At 36.3% G+C, this 20,065-nt stretch overlaps 1 protein-coding gene across 1 annotated transcript in view; it reads left to right on the forward strand.

Annotated features, from left to right (window-relative positions):
* USH2A (usherin) overlaps nt 1-20,065 on the forward strand; it is a 374,258-nt gene that overhangs the window by 161,622 nt on the left and 192,571 nt on the right. Inside the window, exons 30-31 of the mRNA XM_041477027.1 lie at nt 1,089-1,202; nt 3,539-3,700. Of these exons, the coding sequence (XP_041332961.1) occupies nt 1,089-1,202; nt 3,539-3,700 (276 nt within the window). The remainder of the gene's footprint in view (nt 1-1,088; nt 1,203-3,538; nt 3,701-20,065) is intronic.

Raw genomic sequence — 20,065 nt, forward strand, 5'->3', positions numbered from 1 at the left:
CATTCTGTTAGTGTACTAATGCAGTGAAGAGCAATAGTAAGGACTAATTTTGTCTACGTAACTGTGTACATGTAATGCTGAGGCGATTTTCAGACTTCTTGTACTGTGGGACAATTGGCCAGAAGTTCTTTGACATACTGTTTTGAAATAACATAGTTTACTATAAATTTTATTTTTTTAATGAAACACCACATCAATTTTGTAGAGCTGTGACAGTCGAAGTGAGAACATGGTTTGAAGTAAAACTTGGCATGAATTTGCCTTCTTTTAATTACTTCCGTATTTAGATTTTATATTACTTTGTTGTTGGACTTACTTTGAAGTGGAAACTGCCGATGTTTCTTAAAATGACTCTAAACTAAATTTTCCCCCTTGTAGTCCTTCTATATATATATATAGTTCAAAATGTTGCAAAACTTCCTGAAGTGGTAAGCAGTGTTTATTATTTGATATAACACAGAGCCGATTGATATGTGAGAATTTAGTAACTTCTCTTCACTAACATAAGCAGGACCTGAAACAGAATAAGGCCCCAGATTTTTCTTCTTGTAAACCCTTGGGTACTGTGTCATCTGAATTATATTACTGTTGTTAGTGTAGCAAATGTATGGTCTATATGCTGCTACTGAATGGAAGACAAGTGGGATGTTTCATAAAAAGAGATGAATAGGGACATTGTTGGAGAGGACTCATTAAAAAAACTTGTTCTGGGAGGCAATGAAAATTCCTTGGAAAAACAAAATTAATAACTGAAAAAATTTTGAGACAGAGATTAAGGAAAAAAACTCCTACATTGTCACATTAAAATATACACCTTTGTTTTGATGTAGTATCTGTTTCAGTGAGCATGACTAAAGAAACACAGGTGCATATTTATTACTTAAAATGAAGTAAAATATAATTTGCTTTTAAATTATTTTGTAAAATTTAAGTAATGGATAGGAGGAACGAAGCCTTAAATAATTTTTCTTTTCCACCTGTAACAGTGGGAGCCCATATTACAAAAGTTTATTTTCCCTCTGCATGCGTCTGCATGCAGTCAGTCTGTACACTGTACATGCATAACACCTTGTTTTCTTGTATTGCAGGCATATTGAGGGGCTTGCATCCCTTCACAAACTATGCTGTAACCCTAACTGCTTGCACTTTGGCTGGCTGTACTGAGAGCTTGCATGCATTGAACATCTCCACTCCACAAGAAGGTAAAGTAATTTCAAAGGTCTTGACTTCCACATTTCAGTCATGAATAATAAAACAGGAGAAGAGCTAAATGCTGCAAAGCCATTTGCTGGAAAACCCCAACCTAATTTGATGACAAAGTGCATTGCCAGACCATAATTGCTCCATTTTTTGGGGGGTGCGAAAATGAATCAAACTCCATACCCTTTAATGACATGCATCTTTAATAGCTGTAATGCAGATTAATGGGCTTTTTAATTGCTGTTACATTGTTCATGCAAGAGCCTTGTCATTAATATGAAGCATCTGAAAGATTAATGAAAGCTTCCTCATTTTACTATGGCTCAGAAGTAAATCTAGAGACAGTCTGACTAAAAAGAATTGATTGTATGGCACAGTATGAAATTGAGAATCAAACGGTTGATTTCCATGGTTTCTTTTAACCACTAAACACCAGCAAAAGGCAACAATTATTTCAGTGTGATGAAACTGCCAAATGCCGATTGAGTTATTTATTAATTGCTGTTCAGATTTTCCCTTTTTTTTCCTAAACACTTTTACGTGTTGTTGTGCTCAAACTTAAAGGGTGTGAGTGTAAATTAAGGCATCCTATGCTTACATTAAGAGATAGGGCACAAAGAAAGAAAAAATGCATTCAGTTCTGACTTTAGAGTCTGGGCTGATATGTATTGTACATCAATTACTAGAACAAATGCCCCAAAAATATCGGCGACATATCTAACTTCATTCTCAATTAAACATAAAGTTCACATCTCCTGGTTCTGTCATTCTAAAGCCATATTAATCCAGTTAAAATAATCAGTTACTCCAAATCTACACCAGTAGAATAATAAAGACTTTGACATGCATTTATTGGACAGTAGTTAATCTTCCATGATGTAAAGTAGTTTTCAAAATTCCCTCCTTCCCACAGGTCTTTGTTTTATCTTCTCATGTAAACTAGGTTGTAATACTGTACCAAAAAAGAAACTAAAATTTTGTCATGAAGTCATGTGAATTATAGCCATAATAATTAAAAGGATGCTGAAGTGTTTAACTGCTGCCAAAGCAGGTTGTTGTGCAAGGTGTTGTCGTGATGGGGACAGTGCTGAAGATTGCAGTATAACATTGCTAGAACAGAGTTTTGGCATGACCTTGTTAGTAACTGCCAGCAGCACCAATCAACCCAAAATCCAGTTATTACCTCTTGGATGCTCAAGATAAACTGACTGAGATTGTCTGGTGTCGTTGTCCATTAAAGGGTACAGCCTCTGACAGCCAAATACTTAATGGACCCTGTGATATAAAAATGAAACACATTATTTCAATATTTGTGTATTTCTGCTGTGACATAGCAATTAAAAATAAATTGTTTATGTCCTATTTTCTCAGCTTAGTGAATAAAGCAGAAATCCTTACCTGTCATAATGGAATGGTTTAGCCAAGAGTAGATTTTTTTTTTTTTTTTCCCAGAGATTGAATAAAGCCATGAGGAACATGTGTTTTATCCCTCAGAAGAATTGAACAAAAAGTCAATGTGTAGAATTTCTATTTTTGGACGCTCTTGTTGCATGCTCTTAATAACAATAAATTGGTGATACAGAAGACAGACACCATATCACACCCTCCAGCTATCCCTGTTTCCCTATTGAAACATTCATTACTTTATATTGTTTTCACATTGCCAGGCACTGCTAGTTATTGTTTTAAATTGCTAGCACAGAGCTTATAAATTACAAGATATTTCTCCCAGACTAAGGCCTCAGCTCTGCTCCCCTTGCAGTGTTCACTGGGATTCCTTGTACTTCTAATGTATAACCCATTGGAACAGTGAAAGAACTCGACTCTTAAATTGTTATCCATTGCTGACTTCCAGTATATTATATACATAAAATCTACATTCAACGAACATTACTAAGTGTATTGAACTATGAAAAGTTTGAAACAAGAGGTAGTGCCTGAGAATGCATCACCTGCATTGGTGATTGGAATGATTGCTTTGTAGTTAGGAATAAAAACCATGAAAGAAGAGAAAATAATCTGTATTTAAAAAAGGACTGCACTAAAATCTTGTACCTCTCACCTTGATCGGTGTTACCAAGCTGGAAAAATAAAATTATGGAAGCATAATTATTCTCCTAAAAGCAAAGAGTATATTGCTGTCTTTCATAGAACTCTGTTTGGCTAGAAATCTTCACATAATATAGGAGACTTCTCAAAATTCTGGTATGATGCAGATATAAAATCTTTTCTGAAATTTCAGCTTTGCCAAAAATCCTTCTGGTAATAGCTTCTCATTGAAATTCTTTATTATTTGCAGAAAGACAACATAGTATAACTTTATACATTTTTTCACCAGCCCCTGAAGAAGTGCAACCACCCACAGCAATATCCTTTCCCACATTCCTGCTGATGAGTTGGAGTCCACCCAAAACATCAAATGGTATTATTACCCAATATACTTTATATATGAATGGGATACCAATTTACTCTGGAAATGGAACTAAATATGTTATAAAAGGTGAGTTCTCTGCTAGGTAGCATGTCAGATGGGTATCTCATGGTTGCAATGAACAATTGCATGATTGACCCTTCTTATTTCAGAGGAAAGAAAAACAATTCTAAAATTGGCTGGATGCACTTTAAACCCTGTTGGGATTAATATTTTAAAGCATCTTACTCTTTGTTGGGACTCATAGAAATTAACACCACCATGGATGGTGTAGTTAAATCTTGTGCTTCTTTCATGGGATCTGAGTCATATTTTTAATGGTTTTATAACGTTTTGATCTCATACCATCCAGCTCTCAAAGCAAGTAAACTGCCAACTGTTGAAGAAATTATATACAGTTTTAATAGTTTTTCTTACTGTTCCTTAAATATTCTTATTCAGAGAGATACCACATTGCTTATGTGAATAGCCTTTAATTAATTTATTAAAAATATAAACAAAGAATATGTTTTCTTCTGATAATAGTTGTGCCATGTGCCAATAGCCAAATTATATCAATACTCTTAAACTGTTACACTGAACTTAAGTTCCCATTGCTTAGCAATACAGTGAAGTATGGTAATCTGACTCTCTATTTTAATGTAATTGATATAATTTACAGAATTACCCAAATTACTTGTTCAGACATTATGCAAACAACAACAAAAATAATAATAAGAAACCAAACCAAAACAAGAAAAATTCCAACAACAACAAAAACCAAACAAAACCCCCCAAACAACCAAAAAAAGCAAAAAGAAAACATGGAGCTAAAAGTGCCATGCCACAGCATAAGCACTATTGTGGACACATCAGAATTTGTATATCTTGGCAGGTACAAGAGGAAATGAAACATTTTATATTGGACAGTTCTGGGGGAAAAGGGTACCCAGGCCCTACTTTGTTTTTAATGTAAGGCCTTAAAATTCAAAGCCATTTCTGCATCTTGAGTCAGTATAAAACATATTTAAAAATTCATGTAGTTCAAATTTCTTTGCCTTGCACAGGCCATAAGGTAGTGGTGTGGTGGGTCAGTTTTGACACTGAAAAATGAATCCAGTTAGAGAACCTCCTGAAGGCTGTTGATGATTGCTATAATAAATAGTGCACACTTTTAAGTCAAACTTTTTCATTCTGTATTCAAAGGTAATGGATTTTTGGTAACCATAGTAACCTTAGTGTATTTCTGGATAAATACATGAAGTATATACATTCTGGTTTTATTTTTGAATATAAACTACCACATTATGTATTACTAATAATATGAAAAATAGGATATAGGTTAGCATAATGACAGCTCAAACTAGTGTGCATTTTTCTTCTGCAAAAGATAAATATTTATCAAAAGTGTAAGTTCAATTAATTTCTCCCCAATCTCCCCAGTTTTCTGGTATTCTTGCAGCCCCATTTATCTTTTTTTTGCAAGATATCCATTAATCTCTCATTGCCATATCATAGCATTGTTCTTAAAATTTTTGAAGTGCAAATAGTTGTGCTTCCAATCTTACTAAAATCATTACTGAAATTTCATCATAGGTTCGTCATTTAACCAAAATGTTCCTCTGCAACCTGGTTATAAATGGGCAAGTGATATAAAACATTTGAAGAAATGTTCACCGTTATGTTGGTTGGTTGGTTTAGATTCATGTCTGTTTGCAGTCTGAATTATAGCCAAAATGAATGGTTATTGATAGAAATTATGGTCAAGTAACTTCTGTAATTCTTCTTTCAAAATATAGAGGAGTATAAGGCTTCTACCCTTAAATCTTGAGTCATATGTTAGAATACATTCAGCTGAAGTAGTCAGACGAAATCTCATCTGGTTCGTAAGTTTCCTATGTTGCTTTTATGTTGAAGTTATTTATTTGTATTTTACTAGAAATTTTTATCTTTTTGATTCTATTGAACATTTCCTGACTTTGGATTCAATTAACCTAAGGCATGGATCTAAAGAAAACACAAAGCCCTAACTTATTCAAAAGAGAAGGCTGGATTAGATTATGTTACCATAAGCCACAAGACCCACTCTTTTATATGTGGTGTGGAGATCAGTCTGTTTACTTTGGATCCATTTTTTTGTAGCTGCCAGTTTCTCCATCTGCCTGAGGGAGAAATGGCAATGTGAGCCAGCAGGCTAGGATTTGGGTTACTAGAAATCCCAATCCTTTTGAATCAGGTTTATTCAAGATCGTGCTTAGATTTACATATATCTTTAATTTGACCTGATTTTCCTTCCTTTCAGAACCCAAAATTTTCCACTTTGTAGGCTAGATTTAAAAGCGGTATAACATGATCTTCTTTTTTACTTCCCCAAGGGCTACAGTTTTGGTATTTGGAGCTTTTGGTTTCGGAGTATTGTGTTTTACATGTCTTGGCTTTTTCTTTATAATTATCCTTTTGTTTTCAGCATTTATGCTAGTGGTGTTGCTGACTTATTGCCACAAAATACATACTGTTGACCCGAAACAGAGAGGCAAAGTTCATTGTCTCCGACATCTGCTTCCTATTTACTCACCAAAATAATTTCCCTCCTTTAGGAACTATATGACTTAGTTCCTGGCCAGTAGTCAGGAACCAGAAAGGTTCCTGACTACTGGCCAGGATACCAGTCAGTATACCAGAAAGTCATAGATTCTTTCTGTGTTTTTGAAGTGCTGTATCTATTGAAATGTGATGGTTTTCTAAACCTTTCTTTTTAAGAAGGCATAAATTCTGTTTAAAAATTAGTACTGCACTGACTTTCATTTCAAACGTTGGAAATTGCAATCAGTTTAGGCTAATCAATCCATAACTTGAGGAGGGATGTGTTTTCTCAACACCATAATGGCAAATATATTGTTAGATTAATTTCTGATCTTGACAGTTGTTGAGGGCTTGAAATACTCATTGATTTTCATGGAAATTCAAGTGTTTGTTTCCTCTAGGGGGCTGAGCTGTAATTAAAAAGGAAACCCTTTAAAAGCACATATGGCAAATGTACACTTTACCACATTGAAAAAGGAGACCCATTAGGCATCCATCATCCATTAGTGCCTTTAAGTATTTCCCCCATATTGACAAATTTGGTTTCTGTGTTGTAAGTAATAAAACACTGATAGGAACCAGCCCCTCTACCACAACACCTGTATTAACTGTCTGCCTGTGATTTTTCTGCCTCCCACCTTTATTCATTTGCTTTATGTGGTGTATGTTTACTTGCTCATGCAATCTGGTTTATATTTCACATTCTATATTCCAATGAAAGCCTAATCTCTCCAAGGGAGGAGCCCGGAGGAAATAGTCCCAGATTGGAGGTTTAACTTCAGCTGTGTGAATCCATGTATTTATTGCTGTATTTATGCTTTCAGTTGCTCTGTGTGTGAGTGCAGAAGCTCCTGTAACCAAGACCATCATCTGCAGCTCAGGAGAGTAGTTGCAATATGGTTCTGCTCCCCAGACCTTTGGACCTTATATTCTGTAGATGACTAGCAGCTGTGAGGAGCTGGAGAAGCTTGTACAGTTATCTTCAGAGCTCTTAACATATTGATCTTAAAAAGGCTTTTTATTTTTTGGAAAATTTGAGCTGGTTTTCCCTGGCAACAGGAAACTAGTCTCATTCAAACACTCACAGTCAAAACCAAAGTTTCTACTTTGAAACATGGATAATTCTTAATGTAATAATTTTAAAGGTATTTTTTAATTTATGCAAGGTATCTCTTCTTGTCTTCTCTTATGTTTAAATTAGTCTCAGAAATTTCCTACCTGCCTTAGATGAAAGGGGCAACAAGGTGGATTTTATCCTGAAAAGTACTAGATTTTAGTGGTCGGAGCTGGTGGTGCCAATACCACCAGAAGAAGGGTGGTCTAATACATGCAGAATGTTGTAGCATAAGCAGAGATGATCAGATGTCACCCAAGCACCCAGTTTGTTTGGGTTTTTTTTTTTTGGAAACATTATTGATGTGAAGAAACTTTAGAAAAAAGGTTAGAGCAAAATGTTCCTGTATTCTTAAAAGCTGAACATTTGATAGGCTGAGGAATGGTGTTCATTGTCTAACATGTTTACAAAGGGAAATTACTTTGTGGATACATTAGAAAACAAAACAAGACAAAAGAGTATGAATCTGTCTTTCCTCTGAGCTTGGCATTGAGGATGTATGTCTGCATTTTCTGCAGCACTAGGTACTTGACAATGTTAACAAATCGCGTTCATATAATTTTCCTAGCAGAATCTAATGGTTCTCATAATGAATCTTTAAAAGGCAGATATTCTTATTAAGACTCAGCTGTATGAAACCTATTTTTCTCTGCCAACCTGAAAGAAGTGTTTCCAGTTTTTCAGGAAAGAAATCATGTCACCTATGTTACAAGGGCAGACCCTCAACGGAGTTAAATGAGTATAGAGTTATCCTAAATAGCATGTCCAGGAATTTATAAAAAAATGTGACAGAGTATTTTGTACCAGATTTGTGGGCAAAATATTAAGGAGAGCCTTGGAAAAGGTGAGAAAGAGGTGTCTTCACAATTTTTTTTTTCCTAAGAGCATAATTTTAGCTAAATTTTAGCTTATTCAAATTGTTATTTGACCTGATTGTGGAAAGGCTGATCTCACAAAACCAGGTTAGAATGGCAGCCTTGTTTTATTGCGAGAAAGAGACAGATGTTTAACACCTGTTCAGTCAGGGCTTAACATATTTGAACTTAAAAAATTGGAGAATCCCAAGTTAGTACCTGTATATTTTATGTTGCTCTAAACCAGTAGTGATTACAGTATGCATCATGCACAGCCATGTGCAATAACGACATTTTACAGAAAAATTGGCAAAGTTTTTGGTCCTTTATGCCCCAGGAATGCTATTGCTTGTTTTAAATGAGAGCTCATGATAAAAGCAGAATCTATCATAATATCAGTATTGCACTGATTGCCATGTGAAACAATTTGAGCAAGAAAATCCACAGAGTTGCATGCAGAAGATAATTGCAGTAAGATGTATCACTGCAAGAGGCTGAACCACTCAGAAGAAAATCCTTATCTTATTTTTAGGTTCTTTTGGTTGCTTTTCACAGTTTTCAGCTATAGCCATGTTTAAGAACAACAGTTTCTAACCCTAAGGATTTGCCTTCCTTTGTTTTAGGTCCTGCTCAAGGATGACAGGCAGCTTTTGCCTTAAAGGACAAACAATAGAGAAATTCTGTAGTCCTCTGGTATGAGTTTATTTTCCATCTTCCAGGTGGCAGTGAAATACTTATAACTACTAAATGTAATCAGTCTGTTCTTTCACTACAGGTTTTTGAAAGAGTTGTTTGCTGTCAAATACAATGTTAGTGCTGGATTTATAGTTATTATAACCCTGAATGTCACAATTCCTCATTTTTTTGTGAAACAGATTTCTTTAGTGCCATGGTGACCAATAAAAGTCAGTCTTCACTTCTTTGCAGTTAGAATTGGTTATCTGAAACATCTTGCACGTGACCCAATGAGACGTGGCCCAGTGTCTCACCCTTATTTTAGGGTCTTGCACTACTGTGCAACAGTGCCAGGCCAAAACCTTGCAACATATGCAGCTGGTAAGTCATACAGGATGGCTTATGAGAATGCCTGCTGCTCTAGGCTTTATTCTGACCCTGGCATGCATTTAAGTGAACATCTAGAGGTGCACCTGGCACTAGAGGGCAGAGTACGCCAGTCTTACAGGAGAAGCTGCCTTCCTCTGAAAGTTCTAGGCCTGTAAGAAGGCACATTTGATACACCTGAAGTGGCAACACTGACATTGCCGGTGACCGGTGCTGTCGTAATTAATTCCACAGACGCAGAATGCAGATTCAGCAGGCACGAAACCAAAGGGCAAATGGGCTGTCTGAGCCCGGCGTTCCGCTATTTCAAACTCAGACAGAGAGATCTGGTGCGCTCGTTGGACTTAATAATACACATCTGGGGAATTTAGAGGGGAGGGGGGCAGGGGAAGGGTAAAAGCATTATGTTTATTTGTAGCAGCTCTGCTGTATCATTTTCTATTGCAGTGCATTAGTGCAGTGTTAAATAAAATCTGCTTATTTAAAATCCTTTTAAATAGTGTTTAAATATTTCCTGCTGATACAATCTGCTAAAGTAGTTATCCTTGCTGCAGATTTCAGTTAACCTTGTCGCAGATATTAAGCCTGAAGCTACACAGACTTTTAGGGACCTTGATTATAGAGCAAAACCTAATGGTGTCATTATAAAACCACAGCTGGACAAGCTTCTGGAGTCCTTGTCCTTTGATCAGATTTGGGTAACACAGCAAGCCAGGAGAGGACTCACGCTAACCCTGCTAGAACTGCTGAGCTCTCAGGTTACTTGAGTACCACTTTCTAAAAATTAAAATGCAACACAAATTATAAAATGAGAGTGACTGGGACCTTCCAATCTTCTGCATGTACCAAAGTGAACTGGAGCAAAATAGCTTCTCCAGAGCTAATAGCTGTAGAACAGGGAGAGTGTTTATTCTATCCTTTCCCTTCTGGCACATAAGAATTATTTTGGCTATGGGCTCTGTTTTCTAAACAAAGAGAAGAAAACCATTGATTTCCTGGCTTGTCTAAATTCCATTATAAGAAATTAAGCCCCTAAAAATGTAAAACTCCCAGATTTTTTTTTTCTGTGATAGTACTTCAAAATATTTGCCAGAATTAGGCATCTGTAAGCTTTTTGTTCTGTATTTTTTCCTTCAATATCTAGGTTGGTAAGCAGATTTAAAGATGCTGAAATATATTCAGAAGACAATGTCTACTGAGAAGGACACATTTAAATGAAGAGTTCATTGAGTTCAATTTGTAAAATGTGAATTTACAGCCTTACAGCCCTTTTTTGGTTTTTTTTTTTTTTTTTAAATCCATCAGCAGAGCTTACTTCTTAACGTTCACATATAATTGCCTTGTATGTGTTCTGCACTGGCATGTGGATTTGTCGTTCTTCTCCAAGACACCCTCTTTGCAGTTAGATAGCAAATTCTTATTTTGCTACTTTCTGAGATCAAATTCTTATAACATTGTGTGTGTGAACCTCTCTTGGGTAAACTGGCCAAATCTTGTTTGCTTTGCTCTTGGATTTTTCTGAAGGACTAATCTATTTCTCTGCATTTTGTCTTTAGTCAGTAAGAGCTTCATGTCAAATGTCATAGTTTGTCTTTCTGAGCTGTTGTCTCATGGTGACCACTTTTTGTTGCTGAACATGATGAGAACACTTTAAGACTTGCAAGAACTAGGATATGCTTTCTTGGCCATGTTGTGCTCTTAGCCTGAAGTACTTTTTGTGGGATCTTATTTTTAGCAGTATGCCCGGTAATTATGGTTTGCCTGAAGCTGGTAAAACAAAATGGTGGCTTCTGTTCAAGTTTTAATTTTTCTGATAAAATGGACACATAGGCTTATTGTTTAAAACAAGTTTTCATCCAGTCACAATTTCACTAAGTGCTTTAGAAAACATCAGAAAAAGTGCAAGGTTTTGTGTTGGAATTATAAGTAATGTGTTGATAGGTCAAGAAAAGATTTTTTTTTTTGTTTTTGTCAGGATCATTCTGAGATACTTGGTAAATGATTTATGCTTAGTTTCAGGTAATGCCGGACTCAGGTAAATAAAGTATATGACACCTCTTGCATAGATGGACTAAGCCCAAACTTGCCGCTTCTGCTTGAATCTCTAGGTATCCATTTATAAGGACACGCCTCACTTAGCCATAACTTAATAGGCTTGGATAGAGTGGGACAGCCTTCTTGATATTTCCAGCTGCATAATGAAACTTCTCTCTGAGCTTTTCCTTATGCCCTAGAAAAGATACTCATAGTTCTCCTTATTAATTTAGGAACATTTGGTCTCCTGAACTGCTAAACAGTTGATGAATATTTAATTTGAAATAGATATTTTATTCCATGCTTCTGCATTACAAAGTGTGTTGGTTTGTCAGCTGTGATAATTCGACAGTATTCTTCACTGTATTCTTCACTGGCTAGTGCTAGACACAGACCCTTCTCTCTGTACCTGGTGTATCCCAACATTCTTTTAATCTTGGAATATTGATAAATTGTGACAATGTACAGGCAGGTAACACCGTAGCAGAACTTCTAGGTGGGTCTCCCCTTTCCTTTGCTTTTACTAAATCCATGACCACAAGGGTCATTTATCATTACTAAAATATTTTCTGCACATTATTTATTGAAAAAACCAGAAAGCTGTAAAGAGACAAATTTATGGAAAGGGCAATCCTTGATTCTTGCACGTGTTTCGGACTTACAATTTCAATAAGTCTGAGAAACTTCCTTAGAACTTCCATTTCTAAGATACTTCACCAATTAATGTAAGTCCAGACTTTTCTGAATGTTTCCCATCTTGCACGAGTCTTGTCTTGTGTGTGAACAAGACTGTGTGTTATCAGACCATAAAATAGTTGGATGTAAGTTTGATTTCAAAAAATATTTGGTGGTTTGTACAATTGGAGTATTCATGTATTTTCAAAATCTCCTCTTAAGTTATGTGGAAGCATATGAAAGGAAAGGATCTTGTCCCAAAAACCATGGGAGGCATTCTAGGATACTTCCTTTCCTGTTATCACTGCCAGCGATGTAATTTAGGCTTCTACACTGATTGCTTAAATTGTTTACATAAAGCTTAATAGCCTTTTTTAGCCAGAACTGAACTCCATCATGCTTTTCACTAGTCTTCCATGGAATATGTTTTTTTATGATGACTTATTTCTGATTGAAGCATTTTACATAGATTGTAGTTGGGCTCTGAAAAGTGGTGGGGATTTTCCTCTTTTTCTTTCTTTCATTTCCACGGTTTTTATTGTATAAATAGAGTGACACATTAAAGCGATGGGTTACCAGGAAATTAACTAGTGGGAAAGAATATTCAAGTTAACATAAAGCAAAAGATGTAAGAAGAGCTTCAGATTAGTGTGCTTCAAGTAAGGCTTAGACTTGCGGTCCTAAGATGGATAGAAAGGTAGGTGATAAACATTGTTATTTCTGTGTTGGCTGCTTTGGACATGCCAGGTTCCATGATTACAGAGGTACATTTAAGTCATGTTTACAGTCTGCATATTTTGATTTCTTTTTTTTTTTTTTTTTGTTATGTCTGGGTATGTGTATGGCTACATAAGGTTGTTCAGAGGTGACTACAGAATCCGGTTTATTAGGACGTTCTGGATCCTTGTGTCTCACCTATCCAGGATCATTGTCTAGACGGGGGAGTTCACACAAAGGATGCATAAGTGACATTTTCAGTCCATTCTAGGAGAAATGCTGAAAATTAACGAAATCATCAATAATAGAAAGTAACCCATGTTGATGCTGTATGTCAGTAGCTTCCTTTTGAAAGCTGAATTTCATATCAACTTCAGCTTAAGAGCTATTTATGATCACTTAATTTTAATAGTGCTAGTAATTTTTTGTTCTGATCAAGGAACAAAAATTGAATCCAATTGACAAGAATTTTTAAATATCATGAGCTGGCATGCTAGCCTTTTCACCAGCTCAAGGATGTTAGATTAAACATTTCAATGAATGTGTTTTGAATGTTTTGAGGTGTGACTCTTGGGATTTAATATCATTGTTGCAATGTCACCTAACAATTTTTAAGCTGTTAAATTGTACTGGGAATGAAAATACATGTGCAATTTAAGTCTTTCTCCTATGTTTACAGGCAGAGAAAGTTGCAGAGAAAGCTTGTCAAGTAAAACTAAAAACAGAGTGAGATACACTGAATAGATAAAAAGATTAATAAATTAGAAATATTATCATAAAAAAGAGGTACAAGTCTTGGCTTAAATATGAAAAGAAGTTGTGTGGCAGAGATCAAGGCAAAATAAACAAATGGTAAATAGAGCTAGAAAATAATTTAAAATATTTGCATGCAAGAAAAAGGAAAAATCCAGATAGATAAATAGTCTAAGTTCAAAACAGCTGAGAGAAATTACAAGGAAACTTCTTCATCAAAGAGCCTGTCCTTAGTGATGCTTCTTTGGGATTTGCATGAATCAAAACTGTAGTGCCGCAGCCAGAGAACCAAAAAACAGTAAAGCAGCTAGACTGAAATAGATCCTTGTTTCTAGACCTAATCACTAGGTAAGAGTTTTTGGAGGTAGAACTGCTGTGGGAAAAGCCACCGTTTTGGCAAAATCTGTGGCCTTAATATGCTATCTTAAAAATTGTGGTCACAACAGGTACTTTCAGGCTTCAGCAGAGAAGCTGAAGATGTGAATCAATGTAGAGATTAGTCTGTTCCTCCAGGAAGTCCTACTAGAGCAGCAGTATGTCATGTTAATTGTAAATCATAGAATGGCCTGAGTGGGAAGAGACCTTTAAGATCATCTTATTCAAACCCCCTGCCATGGGCAGGAACACCTTACACAAGACCAGGTTGCTCAGAGCCCCATCCAACCTGGCCTTGAACACTCCCAGGGAGGGAGCAGCGACAACTTCTGTAGGCTACTTGTTCTAGTGCCTCAACCACCCTCAGAGTAAAGAACTTCCTCTTAAAAATCTAATCTGAACTGACTCACTTCCAGTTTGAATCCATTCCTGTCCCTTGTCACTATGTGCTCTCTGTCTTTCTGCAGGCTTCCTTCAGGTACTGGAAGGCTTCAGTTAGATCACCCAAATCCTTCTCTTTTCAGGCTGAATGATCTCAGTTATCTTAGCCTCTGCTCATAAATGAGGTGCTCCGTCCCCCTAATCAATTTGGTGGCTCTGCTTTGGACCTGCTCCAACAGACAGTGCTAGGGAAGCATAGGAAAGTTTCAGTTGCAAGTCACACGTTATCTTAGTTGTGTCCCTGAGTTTCACAAGAAAACTCATAAAGATGATACCAGTAATGTAACATAATGTGGACATATACCCAGCACTGACTACTAACATAGTGTCAGTTATTCTCCTGCAAGAAAGAAGTAGTAATTATAAAACCTTCCTGAAAAAGAAAAATTAAAATTGTGAAACAGCAGGACTAAACAATGTAGTGAGTTCTACACAGGCAAGACTGGAGCAGGGAGTGGGGTGGGGTGAAATACAAAAGCCTCTTAAGGGTTTGCCACTTGTGAATTATGCATCTCACTCTCACTAGTAGGTGTAAATTTATAATTCTAATCTGTTCTTATTACTTATTTATAGCACGCAGCAGAATGTAAATTCTATGCCTCCTTTGTAGAGGCTTAACATGCTGGTTAAGGTATGCAGGTATTTCAATGAGCCTACATAGACAACTTTCTGGGCATAACACCCTGTTGCCAATTAAAAGGCATAAACTTCAAGCAATAAATTTAGCTGGCTCTCCCCTCCCATTAACAGGAGGAACACAGACATGATGTAAGAAATAATGTGTGGGATCAACAGATAATAAGAAGAACATTCATCTTGAAATAAACTACTCTGCATTATTATTATTTATTATAGTTACTGTTGTTAATAAAGTACATGTGGGATAGAGGAAAAGCCTGCAACAGCCACTGAATTTATGAGACTGGGGACAGATGCAAGCTCTTCCTTTTATATTGCTGGCACTGATCGATTTGTATTTTTCCCTGATGATGGTGTATGCCATTATAACTGTTTTGTGGCTCCTTACTGTTGACTTATGGTTGCAAAGCACTCCACAAATGAGAGCAAGCTTCTGGACATTATATCCTAATCTGCACATCCTATAGATATGCCATAATACAGAGCAGCTGACTGCACCACCTGTGATCTGTGCACCCACAAACATGATTTATTCTGATAATCCCAGTTTAATGCATCACATCAGATTGTGGCAGTTATGTTATCTGATGGCATTACTGACACTACGTGCCATAACTGGGTAGTGCAACATGTCAAGTTGAAAAAAACTTTGGGCTTTTCTTTTTTTCCCCTTTGTTTTTGTGTGTGTGTTTTGAAAGTAAATATGAAATTAAATGAAACAAAACAAACAAACAAACAAACAAACAGAAAACCCAAAAAAACCCCCCAAAACATAACAAAAAAAAGGTATCCATATAATTTTGCCCAACCACATGTTGACAGTATTAATGACTCCGTAGCTTGGGCTGCTTGTTCTACTAAGGAGAGAGAAGAGCAGATAAAAATACAGTGGATTTTACTGCGCTGCTTATTTTGTGGTCAGGGAAAACTAGCTCAGCTTTTGTAGTCTTGCAACAGATTTAACTTGCTATAAATTGTCTTGTTTAGGAGCAGTGCTCAGAAGCTGAGTCCTCCCACTATCCTTGTTCCAGCACACCAGTAATGTTTTGGCAAACTCCTTTATCGTCTGACTATAATTCAGGAGTACAGAGCTGTTCTGGTCCTAGGAAGGTGATGCTATCTCTTCTACAGAAACTCTTAAATCACATGATGGCTTGCCTGGATGGTGAGAATTGTTCCCTAATCATCTCACATGCCTGGGTTTGTACAAAATGGTGAAAAAAGTTACTCATCATGGGTGTAAAATGCAGAAATTGCTAAATAAAACTCACAACCTATAAATCATTAATTTAATCAACCTGTAGTTGATGGCAGTTCAAAGAGCCCTTGTTGTAGTTTTATTGTTTAGGTTCCAATTTCTAGTGTTGAGTGTACTTTCTCAAGCTTCTGCTTGTTTAATGAACTGGCTTTTGTTGGTTAAGACCTTTTTTTTGGCATTAAAATGGTAGCGTAGTATGCATATTAAATTATAGTAAGAACAATATACAAATAAAATTGTCTAAGTTTTGTCAAAATATTTATTTTAGAAATTAATTTCTTTGATCCCATCCCTCTTTTTCTCTGCTTGGCAGAAAAAAAACTTATGTAAAATTAAATACAGTGTTAGAGAGTTCAAAGTTGTCTCAGATACAGAAAGAGAAGTATAGAAATCTTGCAGGAATGTTGTACAGATTTGCAAATTATAGTGATGCTTACATCAGAAATTCTAAAAATATTATATTGATACTTAATGTTTCTCCCCTCAAGTTTGATTTACAAAGATAACCTTGAATCATCTTGTGAGCAGTACTAGATGTGCCACGATTTTACGTGGGGTGAGTGTCTCTGAAAATTTCACTTTCTGAATTTATTGCAAGTCCTTTTTCCCTCCCTTCCTCCACCCACCCCCCCTTCTATTATTGAAAGGGAATTCAAGGGAACAGAGCATCCTAATTGCTTTTCTATGTAGTACTTACTATCCTATACCCCTCTGTGTCTTCTTTGTTTTCTTCTCTGAGGTTGTTTCTTTGTAGCCTCTCTTCCTAAGAAAGTGTTTGTAAGTCTCTGCTCTCTCACTGCTGTTCTCCAGACAGACTTTATTTCTGCACTCTGTAATATATGCTGCTCCAGATGAGACTGCACTATTGACTTATATAAAATGGATAGTAGTAGTTGCTGTTGCTTACCATATATTCATCTATAACCACATCTCACTTGCCGCAGCGGCACATTTGCATGTGCTCTTCTGTGGGTTGTAAAAGTGGCAGCCTGGCACTTCATACAATTACCTCAGCACCAAGTGTTAGGTCTGAATTTTGTTTCTCCCACTGCAGCAAGATTGGAATTACTTGGGAATACGGGATGTACTTCTGCTGGTGAGCCAAAGGGTTCTTGGTTGTACTAATGTGAATCCAGAGTAGTTCCATTTTTACAGACGCAGGTATCTGAGTTTCAAATTTGCAATGTATTTGCCTACTGCAAATATATTTTCCAGTTGTGAATATAAAGCTGAAGTAATACAGAGGTAAAATGGTCAAACCATGCTTTTTTCCTTTTTCACTTTTTGGGCTAAACATTGACTTAGACATTATGGTTCTTATGATTTATACTAGCAACTCATCTCTATTTGAGCTGGAATAAGAAATACCATGAATGGATTGGAAGCATTTGTGAAAGGAAATTTTCATTTAAATCTTAAAATCTTCATTTCTTATGATGTGTAAAGAAATGAAGGAGAGGGACATCAAACTAAGATAGTGTTATTGACAACAACTACTTCTCTGCATGTGCCTGGTGAAAATTAATGTGCTTTGTCTTCTTTCTGATTTTTCCCCCTCTGACCTTCAAACTCATTTTATTTGTCCAGCTTTTATACTTGGAGTAAACAAGGGAGACAGTGAATGGTTTTAATTATAGTCAGCAAAGAAGTAACTTGGAAGTTCAGTAGGTTCATTTGATACTGAATGTTTGCACTGGCTGACTGGCTCTGTGTCATTTTGGCAGCAAGAGAAGCTTTCAAAAAAACCTTCCAAAATGCCTCCATATTTTTCTGATGGTGACTAATGCTGATGGGTCAGAGGAAAAAGCATCAGGGTTGTTATGGGAAGGAGGCATCCAAGGAGCACTGTGATTCTTCTGTGGAAGGTGACATGACATGTTCTTAGAATCACGAAGCAATTTAGGTGGAAGTGCTAAAGTCTGAAGAGAAGTTTAAATGTTCTTCTCGAATGTGTCCCTTCTGCTTTTTCTAAACCATGTGGTGTGGGGCACTCCACACGATTTGAGTTTTCTTCAGCTGAGCACCTTTGGGATTTCAAGCTAGTGTGTCCTAACTGGGGAGTAAGAACAGCCTGGAAAATGTTTCCATAGTAGCTATCTCAGGGATGTAGCTTTAAAATAAAAGACTGGAATCCTTGCTCTCCAGCTTTTACAATGAGATATGAATAATAGGCATAGGAATAATGTGTAAATAAAAAACGCATACCTGTCTAAGGAAGGTTAAAATTAAAACAGTTTTAGTAAAATAAAAAGGAACAATGAAACCCATTAATCAGGAATGGATGTTTATGTGGCCTTGTGAATTGGTCAGGATGAAACCTAACTTTTGAGGGATGAGTTTTGGCTCAAAGAAGTATGAGACTTTAGGACAATAAACGGCAAAAAGTTTTACTGTGCAACAAGGGTGTAAGAACATAACCAAGAGACACTGTTACTAAATGTGAAGGCAAATAAACTTGATAATCTTTGCTGTTAAAACATAATTACCTTTAAAAGCCTTAATGTGCTTTGGAGTTGTCCCTTTTCTAAAAGTGAAACTATTTTCAGGCATGTAAAATCTTTAGTAATTTCTTGAAATCATTGCAAACTGAAATGATGAAAAATCCTTTTGTTTCATATTTGTGCCAAAGGGTTTTTCTTCTTGAATAGAACTCTTTTACACAGTCCAATACATAACTGTTATGTTTTCATGCTCCCATATGTTAAATGGTTTCGTGCTATGCTCTTTTATTTCCCAAGATGGGACCTGGAAATTCCCTGAATTGTTCTGAAGTGCATAAGTCTCAAAAGGAATGAGGATTTCATAGAATAGCCTGGATTGGAAGGGACTGGGTCACCTTTCACTATACCGGGTTGCTCACAGCTCTGTCCAGCCTGGCTTTTGAGCACTTCAGGACTTGGGTATCCACAACTTCAACGCAACCAGTTCCAGTGTCTCAGCACCCTCCCAGTAAAGAATTTTTTCCTTTATAAGTAATTTGGAAAACCAGAGATATTTACTGCTGAACAAATAGTTTCTAAAACACATCAGCATTTGTTGGCCAACTGGAAGCTGAGTTATTTTGTCCATGTCCCATTATGTCAAAGTCTTTGCTATTTTTCTTAGAGCAGAACAACAGCTTTTGGTGCTTCCTGAAAAGAGTTATTTGTGATCCTGGATTTATTTGTTGCTTTTATTACTTGCATTTGTTTTTAATGGCTTCACAAAATTATTTAAATTTTGTCACTCTGCAACATTACCAAATCCCATAAGCATTTTTAGTTATTAATTAATATGCTAGAATTTTCTGCTATCTTGAAAGATAGATGTTTTCTTCAATTAAAGGGCCAGTTGTACATGTGGAAGGCCATCCATTGCCAATTTACACAATTAGGTACATGAGCACTTTCTTTGTCTTGATTGAGTTGCCTGAAGTACCTAAGGGGTGTCATTTGTGACACGTTGTTTTTTCTGAAATATTTTCCAAGAAGTGATAAGTGTGGTGTGGGGTTTGCAAATCTATGAAATGATGCAGCATTAGTATAATACCCTTCCAGAGAAAGTTGTACATTAGTGATGGCTCTTTGAGAGTCAATATAATTAAGTGATTGCTGCTTTATAAATAGAGGAGAATATACTGTACTAAAAGTTGAATAGGATTTGTTGCTTGCTTCCAGGAAATGGTGGAAGGCAGAGAAGTGCTAGTGATGTCTGATGGAGCAAGCCTGATATGTGATCTTGAGACTTAGCATATGAATTAGATGTTTGGGATTTTTTGGTGGTGTACGAAATCAGAAGGGGACATGGTTGTATTTGGTGGTGAAGATTTATGGTCCCAAGGATTTTATCTTCTAATTAAATATTAAGTTACGATGAATTAATATAACAGATTGTGAGAAAAAGGATGAGAGAACAAAGTAAGGAGGTGAGTAATGAGCTGAAGTGTTTGTATAGTGTACCTACATAAACTG

The sequence above is a fragment of the Pyrgilauda ruficollis genome, unplaced genomic scaffold, assembly GCF_017590135.1.
Source record: "Pyrgilauda ruficollis isolate IOZ18807 unplaced genomic scaffold, ASM1759013v1 scaffold4, whole genome shotgun sequence".
NCBI classification, from domain to species: Eukaryota; Metazoa; Chordata; class Aves; order Passeriformes; family Passeridae; genus Pyrgilauda; species Pyrgilauda ruficollis.